This window comes from Symphalangus syndactylus, chromosome 15 (assembly GCF_028878055.3).
Source record: "Symphalangus syndactylus isolate Jambi chromosome 15, NHGRI_mSymSyn1-v2.1_pri, whole genome shotgun sequence".
NCBI lineage: Eukaryota > Metazoa > Chordata > Mammalia > Primates > Hylobatidae > Symphalangus > Symphalangus syndactylus.
In genome coordinates, this window is record NC_072437.2 from 78149690 (window position 1) to 78171727 (window position 22038).

General features: G+C 41.7%; 1 protein-coding gene across 2 annotated transcripts in view; it reads right to left on the reverse strand.

Annotated features, from left to right (window-relative positions):
• Positions 1-18220, reverse strand: part of MRPS31 (mitochondrial ribosomal protein S31) — a 39040-nt gene extending 20820 nt beyond the window's left edge. The window contains exons 1-4 of one of the 2 annotated variants that reach the window (XM_055244265.2): positions 17943-18220; positions 13801-14088; positions 4306-4464; positions 2543-2683 (exon numbers count right to left, since the gene is read on the reverse strand). In XM_055244265.2, the coding sequence (XP_055100240.1) occupies positions 2543-2683; positions 4306-4464; positions 13801-14088; positions 17943-18094 (740 nt within the window). In that variant the 5' untranslated portion in view covers positions 18095-18220. The remainder of the gene's footprint in view (positions 1-2542; positions 2684-4305; positions 4465-13800; positions 14089-17942) is intronic. The other variant, XM_055244266.2, reaches the window with a different exon arrangement.
• Positions 18221-22038: the final 3818 nt, after the last annotated feature.

Genomic DNA, 22038 nt, shown 5'->3' on the forward strand with positions numbered 1-22038 from the left:
AAATACCTAATTGAAAAGATTAGCTTAATTTGCCATAATTTTTATTTTTTCGCTTTTATATTAAGGTTTTAAAAACTCCACGTTGTGAAAAACTATAACTATGCCAAAATAGAAGCTGTTAAAGTCAACATTTGTCTTTAAGGGCAGAAAACACTGCAATGTTTAATTACAAATTATAATTATAAAAGATTGCATTGGTAAATCACAACATTCCCTTTCATAAGGCAATCATTCTGTATTTTAAAATAATTATTAACTTTCTTTACATGACTTTTTAATTAACTATTGAAATTAATATCAGAGAGTTAATAGGTAACATTTTCTTACACACTTGATAATCAACTGCTTTATGCATCAATTCACATATTTACTTGAATACATTTACTGGCAGATTAAAATCCAGTTTATAAACTGGATGGCTGGCCAGGCGAGGTGGCTCACGCCTGTAATCCCAGCACTTTGGGAGGCCAAGGCAGGTGCATTACCTGAGGTCAGGAGTTTGAGACCAGCCTGGCCAACATGGTGAAACTCTGTCTATACTAAAAATACAAAAAAAATTAGCCAGGTGTGATGGCATGTGCCTGTAATCTCTGCTACTTGAGAGGCTAAGGCAGGAGAATCCCTTGAACTCAGGAGGCAGAGGTTGCAGTGAGCCGAGATTGCGCCACTACACTCCAGGCCGGGAGATAAGAGCGAGACTCCGTCTCGAAGAAAAATAAAAAATAATAAACTGGAAGGTTAGTTTTAAAAATAATTTTGAATTCTTGTTTTTTTTATAAACTAAATTACTTCTCTCTACTAAACAGAAATAACTGGAAAAAATGCAAATACCATATTAACGTTAAATAACGTGATCTCAAATCATATAATCTTCCCTCTAGCAGGTTCCAAGTTATTTGTAAACAAAGGCTTTTGCGCTCCATAACTCTCTTCAGTGCCTTGCATTCTTCTCCCTCAACCGCATGTCTGATAAACAGGATGGTGGATTAAAGCAAGTCACAGCAGAGGGCAAATGCCTTGATAAAGTATTCAATTTCAAAAGAGGAACGTACTACAAAGAGAGGGAATGGACATTTGCTGAGCACCTACTATGTACCAGATAGTTTACACGTGTTTCTTTTCCATTCCTTAAGAAAGCCATTTAAGCTAGGTTTCACTTTCAGCATTTTATAGCTAGGGAAACAGGCTGATGGAGGCTATAAAAGGTGCCCCAGTCACAGAATTAGTCAGTGTCAGTGCCAACATTCTGAGGCAGGCCAGTGCGAACTGTCAATCTCCAACAGAAAAAAATCAATCCAGGCCTGGGTTGTCTGGGGTTGATATCCCAGATCCTGCCCCAGTCATAGCAGGGTGAACAACTTGGCGTCTCACCATTGCTTCCCCTTACTCGCCTCTAGCTGGCTTTTTAGCACACTGAAGGCACAGAAAACCCTTTCCTACTTGCTTCTAATTTTTAAAATATTAAATATCAAATCTAATATTAAAAATCAAATTATAATATACCATCCTAATGTAGTTGCACAGAATCATGTCCAAGATGAATGATTCAGTTAAATATTCTCGAGGATTAACTGACTCAGTTAAATATTCTTCAGTAAAACTCCAAGTACACCTTCTCCTTTATTCAATAATATGTAACAGATACTAAATCACTTTAAATTAGTAATTCAAATAATCTTCCAAAGTCACCATAACCTCTTGAACTTCCGGTGTTAACTGCTGACCACCTTTTCCAACTTTCCTGTATAAATCAGTAATTTAACACCCAGAAGGAGTTAACTCAAGTTTCTGATTTTACTTAAAACAAATCCACGGAATACACAATGCATTGAAAACACTCCAGTTGTGAGCATATCCTGCTACAAAGACAAGTTAATTTTTGTCAGACCATGCCAAAATATCTGGTTCCTCCTTCCCATCTATCACTTTCAGGGTTTAAAGAAGAAAAAGAACAGAAACGTTATGCAAATACAGAACAACTTTAGATTCTAAAATAACTATGTAAGGCATGGCTCAGCATCTTTAAGAACTTCAAATCAGTAAATTCAAATGGCCACAAATAATCTACCATTTTAAAGTATTATATAAACTTTTTTCCTCTTGCCTTTCCTTCTCATTGATGGTGGGTTATTTCTCTAAGGTATACCAACAGACAAGCATGTATTGAGATACAAAGGCTATATGAATACAGTATTAGACACTTATATTTAAAACGAAAAATAATGTTTCTCACAAAATACTTATTTGCTCAGAATTCAGTCAGCTCCGCTTACTCTAAATCAAAGGACCCCTATTCATCGTGGGTAGATGTGAAGCATGGCCCATTTTGATTTCAGGTATGGAAAACTACAGGACTGGCTAAATCCAGCACATGGTTCCCTCTCTAGGAAGTGGTATATAGAGAGTAAGAACACAGATGTAAATGCATTCATAATACTCAGATATCCAACAGCAATAATACACACACGCAATAAGGTAAATCTACAGTTAAGGTAAAAACAAACTACACAAACAAAACCCAGCAGATTACAAAGCCTGATACCTTTTTCTAAGATCATCGGTCTTCTCCTGGCCAGAATAATTGTCATAGCCTTCATCAAACTGAATCTGAAGCTCTGGTCTTGAACGAACTCTAGCTGTAGCAGATCTGGCAACTTTCATATCTGATATTATGTTACTGAAACTGAAATAACAAAAAGGTCAAGTGTATTAGAAATCTTAGCTACAGAACAGTAATAAACTTCCTTAAACAGGAGACTGAGATCATTTCATTCTTATTTCATTTTTATGCACTAATGACACAGCATAAAAATGTTTAAATAAAAAATGTCACCTATTAACATTCACATAACACAGAACATTACAATTTATGTTTACTTTCATCTTTTAAAGATGTACTTCAGAAATCTTCATTTAAAATGTAAGTGTCTCATGAAAAATTATTCAGAGAAAATGATAGGAAAGTAAAATCAGTATCTGTTATACCTATCACCTACATCCAATAACTAAATTAAAACCAAGAGTTAGCCATATTTATTTGTTGCTTTTTATTTGTTCAAACACAAATAAAATGAGTCACTGAACTGACAGTCCAGAGATCTATGTCTTCCTTTTTTTTTTTTTTTTTTGAGATACAGCTTCGCTCTGTTGCCCAGGTTGGAGTGCAGTGGCGCGATCTCGGCTCACTGCAACCTCTGCCTCCTGGGTTCAAGCAATTCTCCTGCCTCAGCCTTCCGAGTAGCTGAGACTACAGGCGTGTGCCACCATGCCAGGCTAATTTTTTGTGTTTTTAGTAGAGACAGGGTTTCACTGTGTTAGCCAGGATGGTCTTGATCTCCTGACGTGGTGATCCGCTCACCTCAGCTTCTCACAGTGCTGGGATTACAGGCGTGAGCCAATGCGCCTGGCTTTTTTTTTTTTTTTTTTTTTTTTTTTTAATCACAGTTTCTTGTCTCACACTATTGCCCAGGCTGGAGTGCTGTGGTGAGATCACAGCTCAACGCAACTTCAAATCCTGGACTTAAGTGATCCTCCCGAGGCCGGGCGCAGTCCAAAGTAGCTAGACTTCAGGTACACGCCACCATGCTCAGCTAATTTTTTTATGTTTTGTAGAGATGGAGTCTTGCTTTTTTGTCCAGGCTGGTCTCAAATTCCTGGCCTCAAGTGATCCTCTTGTCTTAGCCTCCCAAAGTGCTGGCATGAGCCAGCACACAGCCATTTCTTTTCATTTCTTGAAATAAATCTGGTACACACGGTCATTGAGAACAACTGATTTAGATCACTCTCCAAAATGAGGCAGTGTTACTGCTTACTATACTTACTACTTACTATAATGTAGACAGCAAGTAGTATAACATGGTATAAAATAATGAGAGATGAAGAGAGTAAGTGGAACAATGTCAGATGAAATACAGAAGGGGAAAAAGAGAAGGCAACACACCTGAAGATTATCATACCATGCATAAAACCAGCAAGGTATTTAACTGAAAAAAATTACTTTTCTCAGAGAAGCTACCTTATTCTGTTATTTATTTTTAATAACATTACTGAATTTACCATTTATTTTTTCATGGACAAGAAACTGTAACTTCCTAAAAGGAAACTTTATTCAATTGTTTTTTTAAAAACTATAATCATACTTAAGACATAAGTTTTTTAAAAAGTTGAATTGCTAAAAGTATATGGTATATTTTATATACAAATTCCACATATGTGGTATATATTATGTGTATTACTCACTAGCCACATGAAAATGGCCCATTTTGCAATATAAACATTACTGACTTAAGGGTTTGATTCACTCACCTAATTTTAGGTCGTTCTGCATCTCTCTGTGCCCTTGACTCTTCCTCATGCTGCTGGAGCTGGCTCAGCAGCTCTGACTTGGTTGTTTGCTTATCAAAAGGGAGAGAATCTGCCACAGCAGATGCAGCTGCCACCAACTCAGGACTCAGGGGCTCAATTCTGAAAAAGGAAATGAAAAACAAATGAGAAAGAAAAAAAGAGATTGGCCAGGTGTGGTGGCTCATGCCTGTAATTCCAGCACTTTGGGAAGCCGAGGCAGACAGATCACTTGAGGTCAGGAGTTCGAGACCAGCCTGGCCAACATGGTGAAACCCCATTTCTACTAAAAATACAAAAATTAGCTGGGCGTGGTGGTGCGCGCCTGTAAATGCCAGCTACTCGGGAGGCTGAGGCAAGAAAATTGCTTAAACCCGGGAGGTGGAGGCTGCAGTGAACCAAGATCACGCCACTGCACTCTAGACTGGGAGACAGAGTGAGACTCTGTCTCAAAAAAAACCAAAACAAAACAAACAAAGAAAACCAAAAAACAAAAAAGAAGAGATTGCTTATTACACCATTAGTTTAGTGAAAAGTAAAATGATTTTTGGAGAAAACTTTGGTGTTCAAATAAGTATTCAATTCAATTTCTGACAAAGGCAAGAATTCTCAACTATTAGGTACCTAATTTTAACATATAACTTTGAAATGTTATATGTTAAATAACATAAAATGTTATATAAATATGTTATATAAATAACATAAAATGTTATATGTTAAATCATCAGAATAGAAAAACAAATTGTGATACATCCATACAATGGAAGAGTACTCAGCTCATGACAACATGAATGACTTTCACAGACATTAGATCAAGTGAAAGAAGTTGGACACAAAGAATATAAAATACAAAAATTAGCCAGGCATGGCAGTGCGTGCTTGTAAAATCCCAGCTACTCTGGAGGCTGAGACATGAGAATTGCTTGAACCTGGAAGGTGGAGGTTGAAGTGAGCCAAGATTGTGCCACTGCACTCCAGCCTGGGTGCCAGAACTAGACTCTGTCAAAAAAAAAAAAAAAAATCTGTATGATTCCATTTATATCAAGTTCCAGAACAGGGAACACTAATCTGAGGTGAAAAAAAAAAATCAAAACAGCAATTGCCTCAGGACTGATGGCTACTGACTGGGAAGGTGAAAATGAAAAACATAGTGTTTTGGTAAGTGTGTGGGTCACAGAGGCTTATCTGTTTGTCGAAATCCTACAGCTAAGATTTGTACACTTTAATATACCTAAACTTTACCTAAAAAAAAGAGCCATAAATCATCATCAAGTAGGAGATGGAAAGTGGGTGAAGGCATAGATGATACAAGAATGGCAAAATGTTGATCACTGTTGAAGTTGGGCAACAGTAGAAAGGGGTTATACCATTTTGTGTTCTTCGCATATGTTTTAAATTTTTCATAAGAAAAAGCTTTTAAAAGCTTCCTAAATTAGAGCAAGTTAACAGAAAAACATTCTATTATAAAAAGAAAATAAATTATTTACAACATTTTTTCCTTTTTTTTTTTTTTAAGAGACAGGGATCTCAATATGTCCTCAAGTCTGGCCTCAAAGTCCTGGGTTCAAGCAATCCTCCCATTTCATCTTCCTGAGTAGCTGTGACTATAGCCATCTGACACCATGCCTGGCTATTTGCAACATTTTTCAACTCACTGAGAACTGACATCTCAATGAGTGGGATCCAAATTAATGTTTTACTATTCCTGGCTTTCTATATTATGATCCGTTACCTAATACGAAAGCTAAACTTCCCAAATTCCTGAAGTTCTTGGAGAAAGATTTTAAGGACTTAACTAAGGTATGAAAGATCTAAAATCTGATAGGAATAGAAGAAAACCAGAAGAACGAAACAAGGGGTCGGGCATGGTGGCTCATGCCTGTAATTCCAGCACTTTGGGAGGCTGAGGCGGGAGAATCGCTTGAGCCCAGGAGTTTGAGACCAGCCTGGGATAGAGAAAAAAAAGAAAAGAAAAGGGAAAAAAAAATTAGCCAGGTGTGGTGGCATATGCCTATAGTCCCAGCTACTGGTGAGGCTGAGTGGGAGGATCACATATTCTTGAGCACAGGAGGTAGAAGCTGCAGTGAGCCATTTTTCCACTGCACTACAGCCTGAGCCACAGAGTGAGAGTCTGTCTCAAAAAAAAAAAAAGAAAAGAAAAATAGAGAAATGTAACAGTTAAAATAAAATGTGCTTTTAAAACTGTTATCTGTGAATAAAGCTTTAACCTTATTCCAAAGTCATTGTATTTCTTTCATAAACTGCTTGTGAACTTCATTTTCAAATTTTAATATATTTGATCAAAGTATACACAAAACATAGATGAATATTCATTTTCTAGAATGATACATTTCATAACAATGGTTTCCTATATAGTTATACTCTCTAGCTTTATAATTTGAAATGTTCTAATTAATAAAAATTGTGGGGGAGCCTCTGTCATTGAATAATTTTTACATACAGGGATCTTTCTTCATATATTTTAACAATGTAAGGAGAACTTGTTTTTTTTTTTTTTTTTTTTTTTATTAATTTTTTTTGCATACAAAAACAATAAACATTTTCTAAAAATACATACAAACAAAAAGATGCGTATCAAACATATTAGGAAGGTTGCACATGGGAAGTCGGGGAATAGAAATGGGGGTGGGAGTTAAAATAAATGAGAGAGGGACTTTATATGGATCAGTGATAATAACTCAATCCTCTATTTGACAAAGAAGAGGGAGAAGGAAGAGGAAGAAAAAGAAAGTGGGATAAAGGATCAGAAAGGGAGGAAAATAGAAAAAATTAGAGTATGACTCCAGGGTAGACCTGTTTTGTTGTCATTGAGTTGGTTGGTTGGTTTGTCTGTTGTATTCTTCATGTTTCGCCAAGTTGGCCAGACTGGTCTCGAACTCCTAGTCCGAAGTGATCAACCCGCCTCGCCCCCTAGAGTGCCGGGACCACAGGCGTGAGCCACCACGTCCAGCTCCCACATTGCTTCTGGCCTCCATGGTAGACCTCCCAGACGGAGCGGCCAGGCAGAGGAGCTCCTCACTTCTACCCAGACACGGGGCGGCCGGGCAGAGGGGCTCCTCACTTCCCAGACGGGGCGGCCAGGCAGAGACGCTCCTCACTTCTTTCCAGACGATAGGTGGCCGGGCAGAGGCGCTCCTCACTTCGCAGACGATGGGTGGCCGGGCAGAGGCGCTCCTCACTTCCCAGACGGTGGGTGGCCGGGCAGAGGCGCTCCTCACTTCCCAGACGATGGGCGGCCAGGCAGAGGCGCTCCTCATCTCCCAGACGATGGGTGTCCGGGCAGAGGCACTCCTCACTTCCCAGATGGGGCAGCCGGGCAGAGGCGCTCCTCACTTTCCAGATGATGGGTGGCCGGGCAGAGGCGCTCCTCACCTCCCAGACGATGGGTGGCCTGGCAGAGGCGCTCCTCACCTCCCAGACGATGGGTGGCCGGGCAGAGGCGCTCCTCACCTCCCAGATGGGGCGGCCGGGCAGAGGCGCTCCTCACTTCTTCCCGGACGGGGCGGCCGGGCAGAGGCGCTCCTCACTTCTTCCCGGACGGGGCGGCCGGGCAGAGGCGCTCCTCACTTCTTCCCGGACGGGGCGGCCGGGCAGAGGCGCTCCTCACTTCTTCCCGGACGGGGCGGCCGGGCAGAGGCGCTCCTCACTTCTTCCCGGACAGGGCGCCCGGGCAGAGGCGCTCCTCACTTCTTCCCGGACGGGGCGGCCGGGCAGAGGCGCTCCTCACTTCTTCCCGGACGGGGCGGCCGGGCAGAGGCGCTGCTCACTTCCCAGACGGGGCGGCCGGGTAGGGGCACTCCTCACTTCCCAGACGGGGCGGCCGGGCAGAGGCGCTCCTCACTTCCCAGACGGGGCGGCCGGGCAGAGGCGCTCCTCACTTCCCAGACGGTGGGTGGCCGGGCAGAGGCGCTCCTCACTTCCCAGACGATGGGTGACCGGGCAGAGGCGCTCCTCGCTTCTTCCCGGATGGGGCGGCCGGGCAGAGGCGCTCCTCACTTCTTCCCGGATGGGGCGGCCGGGCAGAGGCGCTTGTAAGGAGAACTTGTTAAAGTATCTTTTAACAATCTATTCTATCCTGTAATTAAAACGATTTCATCAATACGAACTTTTCCCCTTCATAACATTCTGTACTTTTTAAATTTCTTTAAAATAAACTGTATGACATACAATTTCAGAAAAGAATTCTGATGAGGGAAAGAAACTACTGAGTGGATAAATTGGCACCACTTTTGGCAGGCGAATTGTTGCCATATATCAAAGGCAAAAAAAAAAACATGCACATCTTTTGACCTAGCAATTCCACTTCTAAGAATATGTGTTTAAAGAAAATAAACAGAAAAAAAAAAAAGAAAGAAAGAAAATAAACAGCCGGGCGTGGTGGCTCATGCCTGTAATCCCAGCACTTTGGGAGGCCAAGGTGGACAGATTACTTGAGTCCAGGAGTTCATGACCAGCCTGGACAACATAGTGAAACACCGCCTCTACAATAAGAAAAAAAAAAAACTAGCCAGGTGTGATGGTGCATGTCTGTAGTCCTAGCTACTCGTGAGGCTGCGGTGGGAGGATTGCTTGAGCCCAGAGGTAGAGGCGATTGTGCCACTGCACTCCAGCCTGGGGAATAGAGCAAGACTCTGTATCAAAAAATGAAAGAAAAGAAACAAATTTGTAGAATTTGAAGGATACTGCATACTCCAACCTCAAGGCCTAAGCAGTTCTATCCTCTATGCCTGAAAAGGAATTCATCTTTCAGATATCTACATGGCTTTATCCCTAATTTGATTCTAATCTTTGCTCAAATGTTACCTTATCAGAGTTCTTCCCTAATTATTCTTAAAAATAGCACCTCTCCAGCCCCCTCATTCTTTTTTTTTTTTTTTCCACCCAGGCTGGAGTACAGTGACACAACCACAGCTCACTGCAGCCTCAACCTCCTCAGCTCAAGCAATCCTCCTGCCTCAGCTTCCTGAGTAGCTAGGACTACAGGTGCGTGCCATCACACCCACCTATTTTTTTTTTTTTTTTTCATTTTTTGTAGAGACTGGGTCTCACTATGTTGGCCGGGCTGGTCTTAAACTCCTAGACTCAAGCAATCCTCCTGCCTCAGCCTCCCAAAGTGCTGGGATTACAGGCTGTGCCTGGCCCAACCCCATCACTCTTATTTTTCTTCATGTTTCACCACCTGACATGGTATAGACATTGTGTGTGTGTGTGTGTGTGTGTGTGTTGTACATATATCTCCTCTCCTACATCCCTCCTCCCATTTTAATGTAGGAAGCAGAGACTTTGTTTTGTTCAATGTCCAACCTCTAGCACTTTGGATGGTGTGAAATATAATGGCAAGTGAAAGTTGCTGAATGAATAAACGATCTTAAACATAGCATCATTTCATACTAGTGAAACACCAGAAATAATCTAAATTTCCACAGGGATCAATTAAGTGAGTAATAGTTAGCTGATGCCTTCCAAATGAATCAGGTTAAGAGGAAGTTAAAGCAGATGCTAGAAATTTTGGTTACTGCTGCATCACCAGGGATATTCTTAGGTTCCACTAAACATTCAGACCCAAAGGACCACTACAGGTGACACCTGGCCCAGTCCATTCAGGAAGATGAAAGACAGAACCACAGCAGGCCAGCAGGGCAGCCTTGGGTCTCCTTCTCAGTGGGAATTATTGTAGTGTTCATGCAGGTGACACTTCACACAGTCAATCATCTTAGAGTAAGGATATGAGATCTACAAGCTGCCTGGCTTACTGCCCCACAGGAGCCAGTCTCTCTTGTAACAAGGCCACATGCAGTTTCCAGGGTCCCTGCAAAGGACATGCAGTAAGAATAATCACTGCATTTAAGTCCTAAATATGGTATCCCCATCAGGTACCCGTAGTTCTCCCAGGTCAGATGCAATCTATGAATTAGGGGTCAATTTTGTCATGACAATGTTGCCTATAATATAGCTGAAATTCTACAGTTATCAGGTACCAGATGTACCTGATAAGCAGATTATACTTTCAGAAAATAGTGACAGCATTACTTCTGGTTCCACATGCTCTTCCAAAACATTGCCATATATCCATCAAGAGGGAGATCTATCTTCCCTCCCTGAAAACCAGGGGAAACTTTGTGACTGCCTTGATGAACAGAACAAGATAGAGGTAACACACTGCAACTTCTGAGGCTAGATCAAATAATGTGATACAGCTTTCACTTCCATCTCTCATGACATTTGTCTGTGGAACCCAGCTACCAGGCAAGAAACCCAGGCCACATGGAAAGGCCACGGGTAAGTGTACTGGCCAAGAGCCCTAGCTAAAGCCTCAGCCAACAGCCAGTATCATCCACTGGAAAAGGGCCCTCAGACGATTCCAGATCCCAGCCTTGAATCTACCTTAGCTAAAGATGAGTAGAGAAGACACAAGCTCTCCACCTGGGACCCTGGCTCCCAAACTGTGTCCTAAGGTACTCTGGGGCAGCACAGGAAAATACAATCATGTCAATAATGATGTAAACTAGGCAATTCACAGTAACATTACAGCAGTCCCTTCATATCTGCAGGGGTTGGGGGAGGTGGGGCCGTGGGATACGGGCATTGTTTCCGGGAACAGCTCTGGCCCCCACCAGGATGGATGCACAAGCCCCTTATATAAAATGGCAGAGTACCTGCATATAAGTAATGCACATCCTCCGAATACTTTTAAATTATCTCTAGATTACTTATAATACCTAATTATGTAAGTAGTTATACTGTATTTTTTTAATATTTTCAATCAGAAATTGGTTGAATCTGTGGATGCAGAACCTGCACATACAGAGGACCAACTGTATATTGCTCCATTCCTATCAATGACACTATATCTTTGTCAAGATTGTTTCTCAGAAGTGGTTGTGATAAAAACAAATATCCCAGGAAAATCAATGTGGAACAAGGGTAAACATGGTAATGTCCAATCTTATTACAAGGCTAGGTCATTAAAAAGAAAATACAACTTTCTCTTGGCTCACTTTCTCTTGAGACACCTGCCCTGGAACCCAGCCACCATGCAGGGATAAAGCCCAGCCCACAAAGAAAGCCACATGTAGGTGTTTCTGCTAATAAGGTCTCAGCTGACAGCCAGTATCAACTGCCAGACCTATGAGTGAGCAAACTTCAGACAATTCCATCCTCAGACTTCTAAGTCTTCCAACTAAGGCCCCAGACATCACAGAGCACAGATTGGCCTTGCCCCACTGTGTTCTAGTCAAATCGCTAACCCACAGAATCTGTGAGCATAATGAATGAATGTTTTATACCACTAAGTTTGGGAGGTAGTGTAGCCATGGTAACCATATCAATGAAGGTTCAATATTTAATACAAACAAAGAAAAGCAGTCTATGTATGAAGCAATGATGACAGTACCTCATGAAGCAAAGATCATGACTAACCTAATCCCGTGCACCTAGGAGTCCTTGAAAAAGAGGGACGGGAGGAAAAAAAATCATTAAAAGACACCTTTTTAAAACTCAAAACAAATGTACCTCATTCACCAGTCTTTTGATGTGGGACCAAAGCCTCTTCTTGGAACATAGGACCACTGATAGATGTTCTAAAACACATCTTTTATATATATCACACCCATCCTCCAATATTTTCAATTTTAGTTTAAGTGGAAAAGTGGAGCAAGAATGTAAGAAAGCTTACAAAGCAATCTAAGTGTATGATCTTCCCACACATGTATGTTTGCCTCACTCATACCTAATTGGAAAGAAAAATTTTAAATGACCTTTACTGACTCTTTCCAAAGCATTCAACTCACTTTACCATTTCTGTAATTGTTAATTCAATTATAATTATAATAAAGAGCATGATGGGTCACAAATAGGTCTAGGAGCGTTAAAAATGCCATTCTTGAAAAGTATTTATATATGTTTGTATTATTTATTTCCATATATTTATATATAACCGTTTTGTTTCTAAAAGCAGGAGGAGGAGGAGGAAGTACCTATTATGGGTACTGATAGTCTGAATTAGCTTACTCTACTACCCAATCATACTTTCTAGAGGTATTTTTGATATAATGTAGAAACCAAGAAGTTCCATTAAAATGTTAAATCAGTCTGGGAAACAGAAGACTATTAAAATCTGTTTGCGGCCAGGCGCGGTGGCTCACGCTTGTAATCCCAGCACTTTGGGAGGCCGAGGCGGGCGGATCACGAGGTCAGGAGATCGAGACTGCTGTGAAACCCCGTCTCTACTACAAATACAAAAAATTAGCCGGGCGTGGTGGCGGGCGCCTGTAGTCCCAGCTACTCGGAGAGGCTGAGGCAGGAGAATGGCGTGAACCCAGGAGGCGGAGCTTGCAGTGAGCCGAGATTGTGCCACTGCACTCCAGCCTGGGCGACAGAGCGAGACTCTGTCTCAAAAAAAAAAAAAAAAAAAAAAAAAAATCTGTTTGTTCTGGTAAGAGAAGTCAGTGATGAGTATCCTAAAGCCACATACCTTACTACTTGAATTAATGACATCATTGAAATACATCATTACATACCACTAAAAAAATACTGCCATTTAACCTACCACACAATCCCAAGTATCACTGATTGCACTTAGAATTAAATATAATACTCTTTTGATAAACACAAATACTTTTAATACTCTGAGGAAACTACTAAGAAAGCTGAAAGCACTGATAGGTATTGATCAAGGGAAGTCATATAAAGCAGTTGTAATCAACATGCTAAAACTGTATTCCAGAAATCTTTAAAATGGAAAATTTTAAATAAGCAAGTCCTTTACAGACAATAAGCTACCTTCAAATCAAGATGTAAATGATATTGTTAATTAACAGCTTAAAGAGGCAATTACATAGCAGTTAATAACACTGATAAATATGTAATAAGTGTGTGAAATTCTCAATGAGATCACTTCTCCTTTCCTTTCTCTGGATTGTGTACAGATATCCTCTTGTTATTTAAATATAATACAATAACAGCATTTCTCAAGTAATTATTATTTTGTTGTTGTTGTTGTTTGAGACAGAGTCTCGCTCGGTCCCCCAGGCTGGAGTGCAGTGGCACAATTCTTGGCTCACTGCAACCTCTGCCTCCTGGGTTCAAATGGTCCTCCTGCCTCAGCCTCCCAAGTTGCTAGGATTACAAGCACGCACCACCATGCCCAGCTGATTTTTGTATTTTTAGTAGAGACGGGGTTTCACCATGTTGGCCAGGCTGGTCTCCAAACTCCTGACCTCAAGTGATCCGCCCGCCTCAGCCTCCCAAAGTGCCGGGATTATAGGTGTGAGCCACCATGCCCAGCCTCGAGTAATTATTACAGTCCCTGTGTTTACAAGCTGATATTTATTCTTCATTAATTCAACATTTCCCAAGTACTTGTATTAAAGATATTTTTTACCAAAAGGAAAAGCTTACTGGAGTTTCAAACAACATTTGAATTACAATTAAATTTACCTCTTCTTTGGAGCATATGCTGTAGCTCTTTGAAGCCTGCCAAGTGTAGCTTCCAAACTTTTAAGTGGTCTTCTTTTGGGGGGCTTTGTTGTTCGTACATTTACTGTGCTTAATTCAACTTTCATGCCCTTAATAATGCCTAACAAGTCCTTTTTCGTATTTTCCTTTTCACTGTCTTGGCTCTCTGAAGTCTCCTTGGAAGTCTCATCAGTTCGAACAGACTGCTTATCTTTCTTGCTACAGATCACGCTGTTAGTGCCAAAATATCTTTGGATATTATTTTTTGTCCTGGAAAGATGCATCAAAGAAAAAAATGAAAAATACAATGCAGTCTACAATAAAGTAAAAAACTTACCTACAATAAAGTAAAAAATTATGTATCTAAAATTTTTTTTCAATTCAAGCCCTTTCCATTTGCTTTTTTTTTTTTTTTTTTTGAGACGCAGTTTCGCTCTTGTTGCCCAGGCTGGAGTGCAATGGCACGATCTCGGCTCACCGCAACCCCTGCCTCCTGGGTTCAAGCGATTCTCCTGCCTCAACCTCCCGAGTAGCTGGGATTGTAGGCATGTGCCACCACGCCCAGCTAATTTTGTACTTTTAGCAAAGATGGGGTTTCCCCATGTTGGTCAGGCTGATCTCTTCTTATAATTATTGTTAACCATAATAGCAGCAACTTATCATTTATTAGCATATACTACATGCCTCATCTTGTGTAATATACTTTATTTACATTTCTCATACCCACATTAACTCCCTAAGATCTCTATTTTGCAGATAAGGAAACTGAAAATCAGAGAAGTCCCATAGTCATGTAGCTCACAGCTCACTAAGAACTAAGACACACTGTGTGCCACAAATAAGTAGAGGTGTGTTGAAATATTGATCACTTGGTCCTTGGGGTGGCCAGGGGAGGTCTGGGGGTGCTGGTGCTCCCAAGTCTGTTCCCTCCCTCCATTTACCCCAGGGTTCGGTAGAAAAACACTGACATGGTTAATAAATGACAATTTATTATTCTCAAACCCAAATGTGACTGACTGCAAGTCCTTGCTCTTAACACAATACCTCTTTAAAAAGTTATAATTAAACAATACAAAAATAAATTTCTATCAATAAAGATTATTTCAAAAAAACTTTGAGTGGGTGTTATCTACTCTGATCAACATTCTCATCGAGCTACATGCTACTTAACCCATAACCATTTGTAAGGTAAGCTAGAATGGAACAGAAAAAAGAATAATCAATGACTAGAAATGTCATTTGTGCTTTCTTCACCAGATACATTTATGAAAAAGAACAACACAAATGATTACATCTATATTAGACTCATGCAAAAAGATTTCCTAATTCTAAGTAATCCAAATATCCAATTTTATTCTGTGGGGTTAAAAACTTGTTTTGGTATTTGATTACTGAAGAACTTTCAAAACTCTGAATGTGTTAGCTTCAGTAAGAGGGTATATTAAAAAATTATTCGTTAAATATAGTGAATATCTACTCTGTGGGGGGCACTATACTAGGTACTGACAATATATAGTAAATAAGAATTTCATGGTCCCTGCCTTTATGAAGCTGATGTGCTACAGCACTGCTTCTCAAACTTTAATATGCATAGAATTTTTTTTTTTTTTTTTTGAGACAGGGCCTCACTCTGTCAGATAGGCTGGAGTGCAGTGTTGTGATCTCAGCTCACTGCAGCCTCAACCTCCCTGAGCTCAGGTGATCCTCCCACCTCAGCCTCCTAAGTAATTTGGACTAATTTTTTGTAGAGACAGGGTTTCACCATGTTGCCCAGGCTTGAATTCCTAGGCTCAAGCGATCTGCCCGCCTCCCAAAGTGCTGGGATTACAAGGTGTGAGCCACCACACCTGGCCCACAGAAATTATCTATGCTCCTTGCTAAAACACACTTTGGTCCCACCAAAGAATTCTGAATCAACAGCTTTGTCCAGGAGACACTTGAGAATTTGCATTTCTAACAAACTCCCAGGTGACGCTAACGCTGCTGGTCAGAGGACCATATTACACTAGCTATGTACGTTACTTAATCCTTACAATTTAACAGAATAGGTTTCATTATTCTCACTTTACAGTACAAACTGTTGCCCACAGAAGTTAAAGTAGTGGTTATGAACCTCTAGAGGTTATACAAATCACACAGAGAGCTGACTTAAAACACAGTTCTTAGTTTGGAATTTAACATTTTAACTAAGATCCCAGGTGATTCTCATGCAGGTGAGCTCAAGAGCCTGTATCAGACTCTGGGTTAAATATTGTATGAAGTTCGGCTGGGCGTGGTGGCTCACGCCTGTAATTCCAGCAGTTTGGGAGGCGGAGGTGGGCGGATAATGAGGTCAGGAGTTCGAGATCAGCCTGGCCAATATGGTGAAACCCAGTCTCTACTAAAAATACAAAAATTACCAGGTGTGGTGGTGGGTGCCTGTAGTCCCAGCTACTTGGGAGGCTGAGGCAGAAGAATGGCTTGAATCCAGGAGGCGGAGGTTGCGGTGAGCTGAAATCGCGCACTGCACTCCAGCCTAAGCGACAGAGCAAGACTCTCTCCCAAAATATATATATATAGTATCAAGTTCTTAAAGACAGAAAATGGCAGCCACAGGTTAAGGATACTTACATGAAAGAGAAAATGGCAATTTCAAAAAATGCTGAAACTATTTGATCTGCTTATGGAAACGTCAGAGGCTATCAAATCAGGCACTTTAAAATTAGAATAAAAAACCAACTGCATAACTAATATCCTCATAATCAGTACATAGGACTCTCATTATAATATTCAATATATGGTACAATCTATTTAAGAAAATGGTCATTATTTTATATTTAAAGTTACTATTCAAGGTATTGTAATAGAAAGGTGGTCATCAGGGGAATGAATCTCACATGTAATCTTTACTACACTGTTCTCTTTCAAGACTGCTATCATACCACAGAAAGCAATCTACATTATAGGAAAATCACGTCTAAGTAACTCCCTAGCACTAAAAATAATAAAACTCTAGACCTAACCTCCCACCTGAGTTTGTTTCCACTGACAGCATCTCATCAGTACTTCAAATGCAACACCTTCAACACCACATTCAAGACTCCTCTTTCAGACTGACTTTCCATTTTTCACACTTTCTATATAAAAAGGCCCCCTAACATAAACGGTATTTTTTGTTTTCTAAAATTATAATATATGTAAAAATCTTTCTCAAGCCTGGCTCCGCATTCTTCTGTTAACATTAAGGATACCCTAATACTCCAACGCAGCTAGTTGAAATTTTTGCTATCTCTGACCACCCTACCATTATCCCATGACGTCACATCCCTTTAATTCTACCTGTGCAATTTTTCTTCTCCATTCAGCTGGTCCTTCCCATCTTCACCGCTACTAACCTGCTTCAGCACTGTACTTAACCAAACTGCCTTCTGAGTGTTAACGCACGGAATTTATGCAGTGGAATTAGGTTTTCATAATAAAGTTCTCGGAGGATAAATACCAAAACCAAGTATGCCGCAATTCCGTTTTTTTCCTGGCTAACTTCAACCAGTGGTCCTCCTTCAGATTTCATCAGACTTTTCCAGAAACGATATCCTGAGTCTCCCCTACAATGGTTAGGTGCCCCTATTTGCTGTCCCAGCAAATAGTCATTCATGGCGGCTGAACAGTGTACTCTGTGCTTACCTACACTATCTCAGCTATTACTTCACTACGTAGCACTTGAATTGTCTACTTGCTGGAACTACACGCTCCGTGATGGCAGGACTGTCTCACTTGGGGTTTACAACCAGTACTGGCACGCTGTTTTTCAAGTTTTTCAGTAATGAACTAAAGAATAAAGGAAAACAAATGACACTATTAAATAAATCTTGGGAGGCAAAAGATAAAAATCTGGGTAAACTGACAGGAGATGATGACAAGAGGAATGAGGCGCGGCGTGTAGTAGAAAGAGCACAGCGACCAGGCTTATAATCGTAGCTCTGTTTTCACGCACACTATGACCTTGGGCACGTCATCTTTTCTCTCTAGGATTTCTCTTTCCTCAGATTTAAAGCAATAGCTTCTAAGACCCAGCAGGTAATAACATCGACCCCAGGAGGTCGGAGGATGTACAGAACGGGGCACGGGGTTGCCTGAAGACCTACGGGGCCAAGAGCGCTGAACTGCGGTACCTGACTGTTCCGTGCCGAACAGCGAGTAGCATAATCGCAGCCGCTGATGTCTCCGGGCTTCCAGAGGACGAAGGGTGGCGGGAAAAGGGGCGAAGAGGTAGGAACGTCGAGACTCTAGAAAACATCGCCGAGACACAAAATTAACCAAGAACACAACTGAAATGGTGCGTCCCGCTGCCAAACACGTCCCCGCCCTCTCTTCCGTTTCCGGCCTGGCGCCTTCCTCTCCCTTTGCGCTCCGGTGGGCAACAGGGGCGGGTAACTGTGTTCCGGACTCGCCCGTGGCCGTGGGGAGCCAGCTGCCTCCAAGCGACCCCACCCACCCCGCGATTGTAGTCCTAGAGGCGGAGTCCTCGCCAGAGTTCAGCAACGGTTCGCTGGCCGAGGCGGGTCCCAGACCGGCGAACCGGACAGTGGAGGGCGTGACCAGTTGTGCAAAAACTACAGATGGTGCCAGTGAGATCAGTCTCTTCTTTAGCAGACAATATTTTGCGATGTTTGGAGGGAAAGGGACTACAGCGTTCACCACGTTCTCAAAATGCGCCATGGCCACCAAAGAGGTTTAAAAAAATTACTAAAAGACCTGCTGCCCGATGAATTAGCGTTTCTTTTCAGTCTTTATTCTTGATGTAGAGTCAAAATGAGACATAGGTTTCACTTTTCAAAAATGGCTTTATGGCCGGGCACGGTGGCTCACGCCTGTAATCCCAGCACTTCGGGAGGCCGAGGCGGGTGGATCACTTGAGGTCAGGGGTGTGAGACCAGCCTGGCCAACATGGTGAAACCCCATCTCTACTAAAAAAAAAAAAAAAAAATACACACACACACACACACACACAAAATTAGCCGGCCGTGGTGGCGGGCGCCTGTAATCCCAGCTACTGGGGAGGCTGAGGCAGGAGAATCGCTTGAACTAGGGAGGTGGGTGCTGCAGTGAGCCGAGATCGCGCCATTGCACTCCAGCCTGGGCTACAGAGCGAGACTCTTTGTCTCAAAAAAAAAAAAAAAAAGAAAAGAAAAAAAGATTTACGCCGGGGGCGCAGTGGCTCATACCTGTAATCCCAGTACTTTGGGAAGCCGAGGCGGGCGGATCACTTGAGGCCAGGGGTCAAGACCAGCCTGGTCAACATGGTGAAACCCCGACTCTACTAAAAATGCAAAAATTAACCTGGCGTGGTGGCGAGTGCCTATAATCCCACTCCTGAGGCTTAGTCAGGAGAATGGCGTGAACCCGGGAGCCGGAGGCTGCAGTGAGCCAAGATTGCGCCACTGCACTCCAGCCTGGGCAACAGAGTGAGACCCTGTCTGAAAAAAAAAAAAAAAAAAAGATAAAAAGATGCAAGAGAGAGACTTGGCTTTTACCTGTCCCTCATGAAACAGGGAACTGTGACCCCAGAAGAGATGTGGGGTTCCCAGACTTGGAAGGGGGTGAGAATAAATCTGATGGGAAATGTTGGCTAATAGGACACATGGGAACCACTAGCCTAAAATTCCATAAAGGCATTCCAAAGTTCACATCAACATTTTCCTTGTCCTCTCAAAAAATAATCAAGGTGGGGAGGTGAGCTTTTGTGATGCTAAAACACAGCTTACATTGAGCAGATCTTCCTGAGATCCACTAACACTAACAGAACCTTTGTGACTGAATGCTCTACACAGTACACTTGGGGATGCTTACTTTGTCTGATTTGTAAAAAGCAAACAAAAAAATTGAAGCATAACTTTGTCAAAAAACAAAATTATGGCAAATTTAGTATAATTGGTTTTTATTTGTGATTCTAGAATAGTGTTCCAATGAGTTGAGCAGAGGGGTTTGGCTTTATAAGCACAAAAGGGTTGAAGAAAATAGAAACAGGGAACAAAAATCAGATTGGTCATTTCAAAGTTATCTTCCTTACAGGGTTAAAACAGAGGGATTTCCTTGTCATGCTGGCTCAGGTAAACTAGGCCCCCTCTGATTGGTGCTGTGAATCTCCTGCTTTTGGGGAAAACTGGCCCTGATTTCAAAGTTCAGTTTGATTACTTGGCACTTAGCACAAGTGACTATTCTGGTTTGCTCTGGTGTGCTGGGGGCTAGTACAGGAAGCTTGTCCAAAACTATGGCCTCCTATAAACTTTAGCAACTTCAATACAGTAAAGTATATGAATTATAAATATGTTGATGAAAATGTATTTTTGTTATTGTTGAGATGGAGTCTTGCTCTGTCACCCAGGCTGGAGTGCAGTGGTGCTATCTCAGCTCACTGCAACCTCCACCTCCCAGGTTCAAGCAATCCTCCTGCCCTAGCCTCCCGAGTAGCTGGGAGTACAGGCGTGCACCACCCCCAGCTAATTTTGGCATTTTTAGTAGAGGAAGCGTTTCACTATGTTGGCCAGGCTGGTCTCGAACTCTTGATTTCAGGTGATCTTCCCATCTTGGCCTCCCAAAGTGCTGGGATTACAAGCATTAGCCACCGTGCCTAACCAAAAATGTGTTTAAGGAATGATCACAGAGTTAATTCACCCATATAAACCTCCACCTGGATCAAGAAATAGAATATTAGCAGTACGGCATACTTTTCTTGATACCACTTGATACCCAGTGGAAAATCCATTCTTGAGTATAATAAGCAGTCCATGTGGATCACATTTAATAGTTACCTCATCTTTTTTCGATTTCTTATAATATCCTTCAAATGGGTTTTGGAAAACCTAAAATCTCTTGACAAAGAAGATGAAAACTTCCATCTCAATTTCAGTTTCTCTGGGGGAAGATCTTGTCCTAGCTACCCTGTTCTTAAACTACTCTAAGGTAGTGCAGACACAGTAAATTACCTCCCTGCTGCATAAGGGTAGATAGGCTGTGACTATGTGGAAGTGCCTGGCTGGGGGTCACAAGCCAGAATTGAAATTTAGTCTTCTCTAGCATTTGGTTCCTTCCACTATCACTTTCTTTTTTTTTTTTTTTTTTTTTTTTTTTTGAGACGGAGTCTTGCTCTGTCGCCCAGGCTGGAGTGCAGTGGCGCAATCTCGGCTCACTGCAAGCTCCGCCTCCTGGGTTCACGCCATTCTCCTGCCTCAGCCTCCCGAGTAGCTGGGACTACAAGTGCCTGCCACCATGGCCGGCTAATTTTTTTGTATTTTTTAGTAGAGACGGGGTTTCACCGTGGTCTCGATCTCCTGACCTTGTGATCCGCCCGCCTTGGCCTCCCAAAGTGCTGGGATTACAAGCGTGAGCCACCGCGCCCAGCCCACTATCACTTTCTTACAAAAGAGGCTTTCTTTGACCACCGTGGTTAATGTAGTCTCCTGCCCCATCCAGTTGCACTCTGGCATGGATTGCTGTTGTCCACCTATAGCCATTCTCTTCTTCTGGAATTTTAGCTGAACTCATGACACTGTCTCTACCAAAAAATAAAAAAATTAGCTGGGCATGGTGCCCCTGTCAGGCTGAAGTGGGAGGATTGCTTGAGCCCAGAAGTTGGAGGCTACAGTGAGCAGTGATTGAGCCACTGCACTCCAACCTAGATGACAGGGCAAAACCCTCTCTCTAAATAAATAAATAAATTTGACTTTAAAAAAAAAGAGAATTAATAGGATAGTTCTACTTGGCCATAAATTAAATCATAAAGAGAATTTCAATAAATTCCCCCAAATTTCAAAAGTCTGTCCTTTGAAAAACTAATATAACTTGTGTAATTTTTTTTCCAGAGCAATCATTTATGAGAGTGACAAAAATAAAGCCGAAAGTAGAAAATGTTTTTCCTCCTCTAACTTTCTATTATGGTATTTGATTCACCAGTCATTTTCTTCCCAGGGACCCCTGGAAATGCACTTTTTAGAAACAAGGCAAGAAATAGAAAATCAACTGAAATTGCTCCTGATATAGAGTGGTGACTTTGTCCTAGCTGTCTCATAAAATTCTATACGAATTAACTCAACAAGCCTTACAAGAAAATGAAGAAACAAAATCACCCTATATTCCAGTTATCCATTGCTGCACAACAAACCATCCTAACACTTAGTATCTTAAAACAACGATTTATTATCTATCCTGGTTCTGTGGTGGATGGGGCTCAGCCAGGTGGTC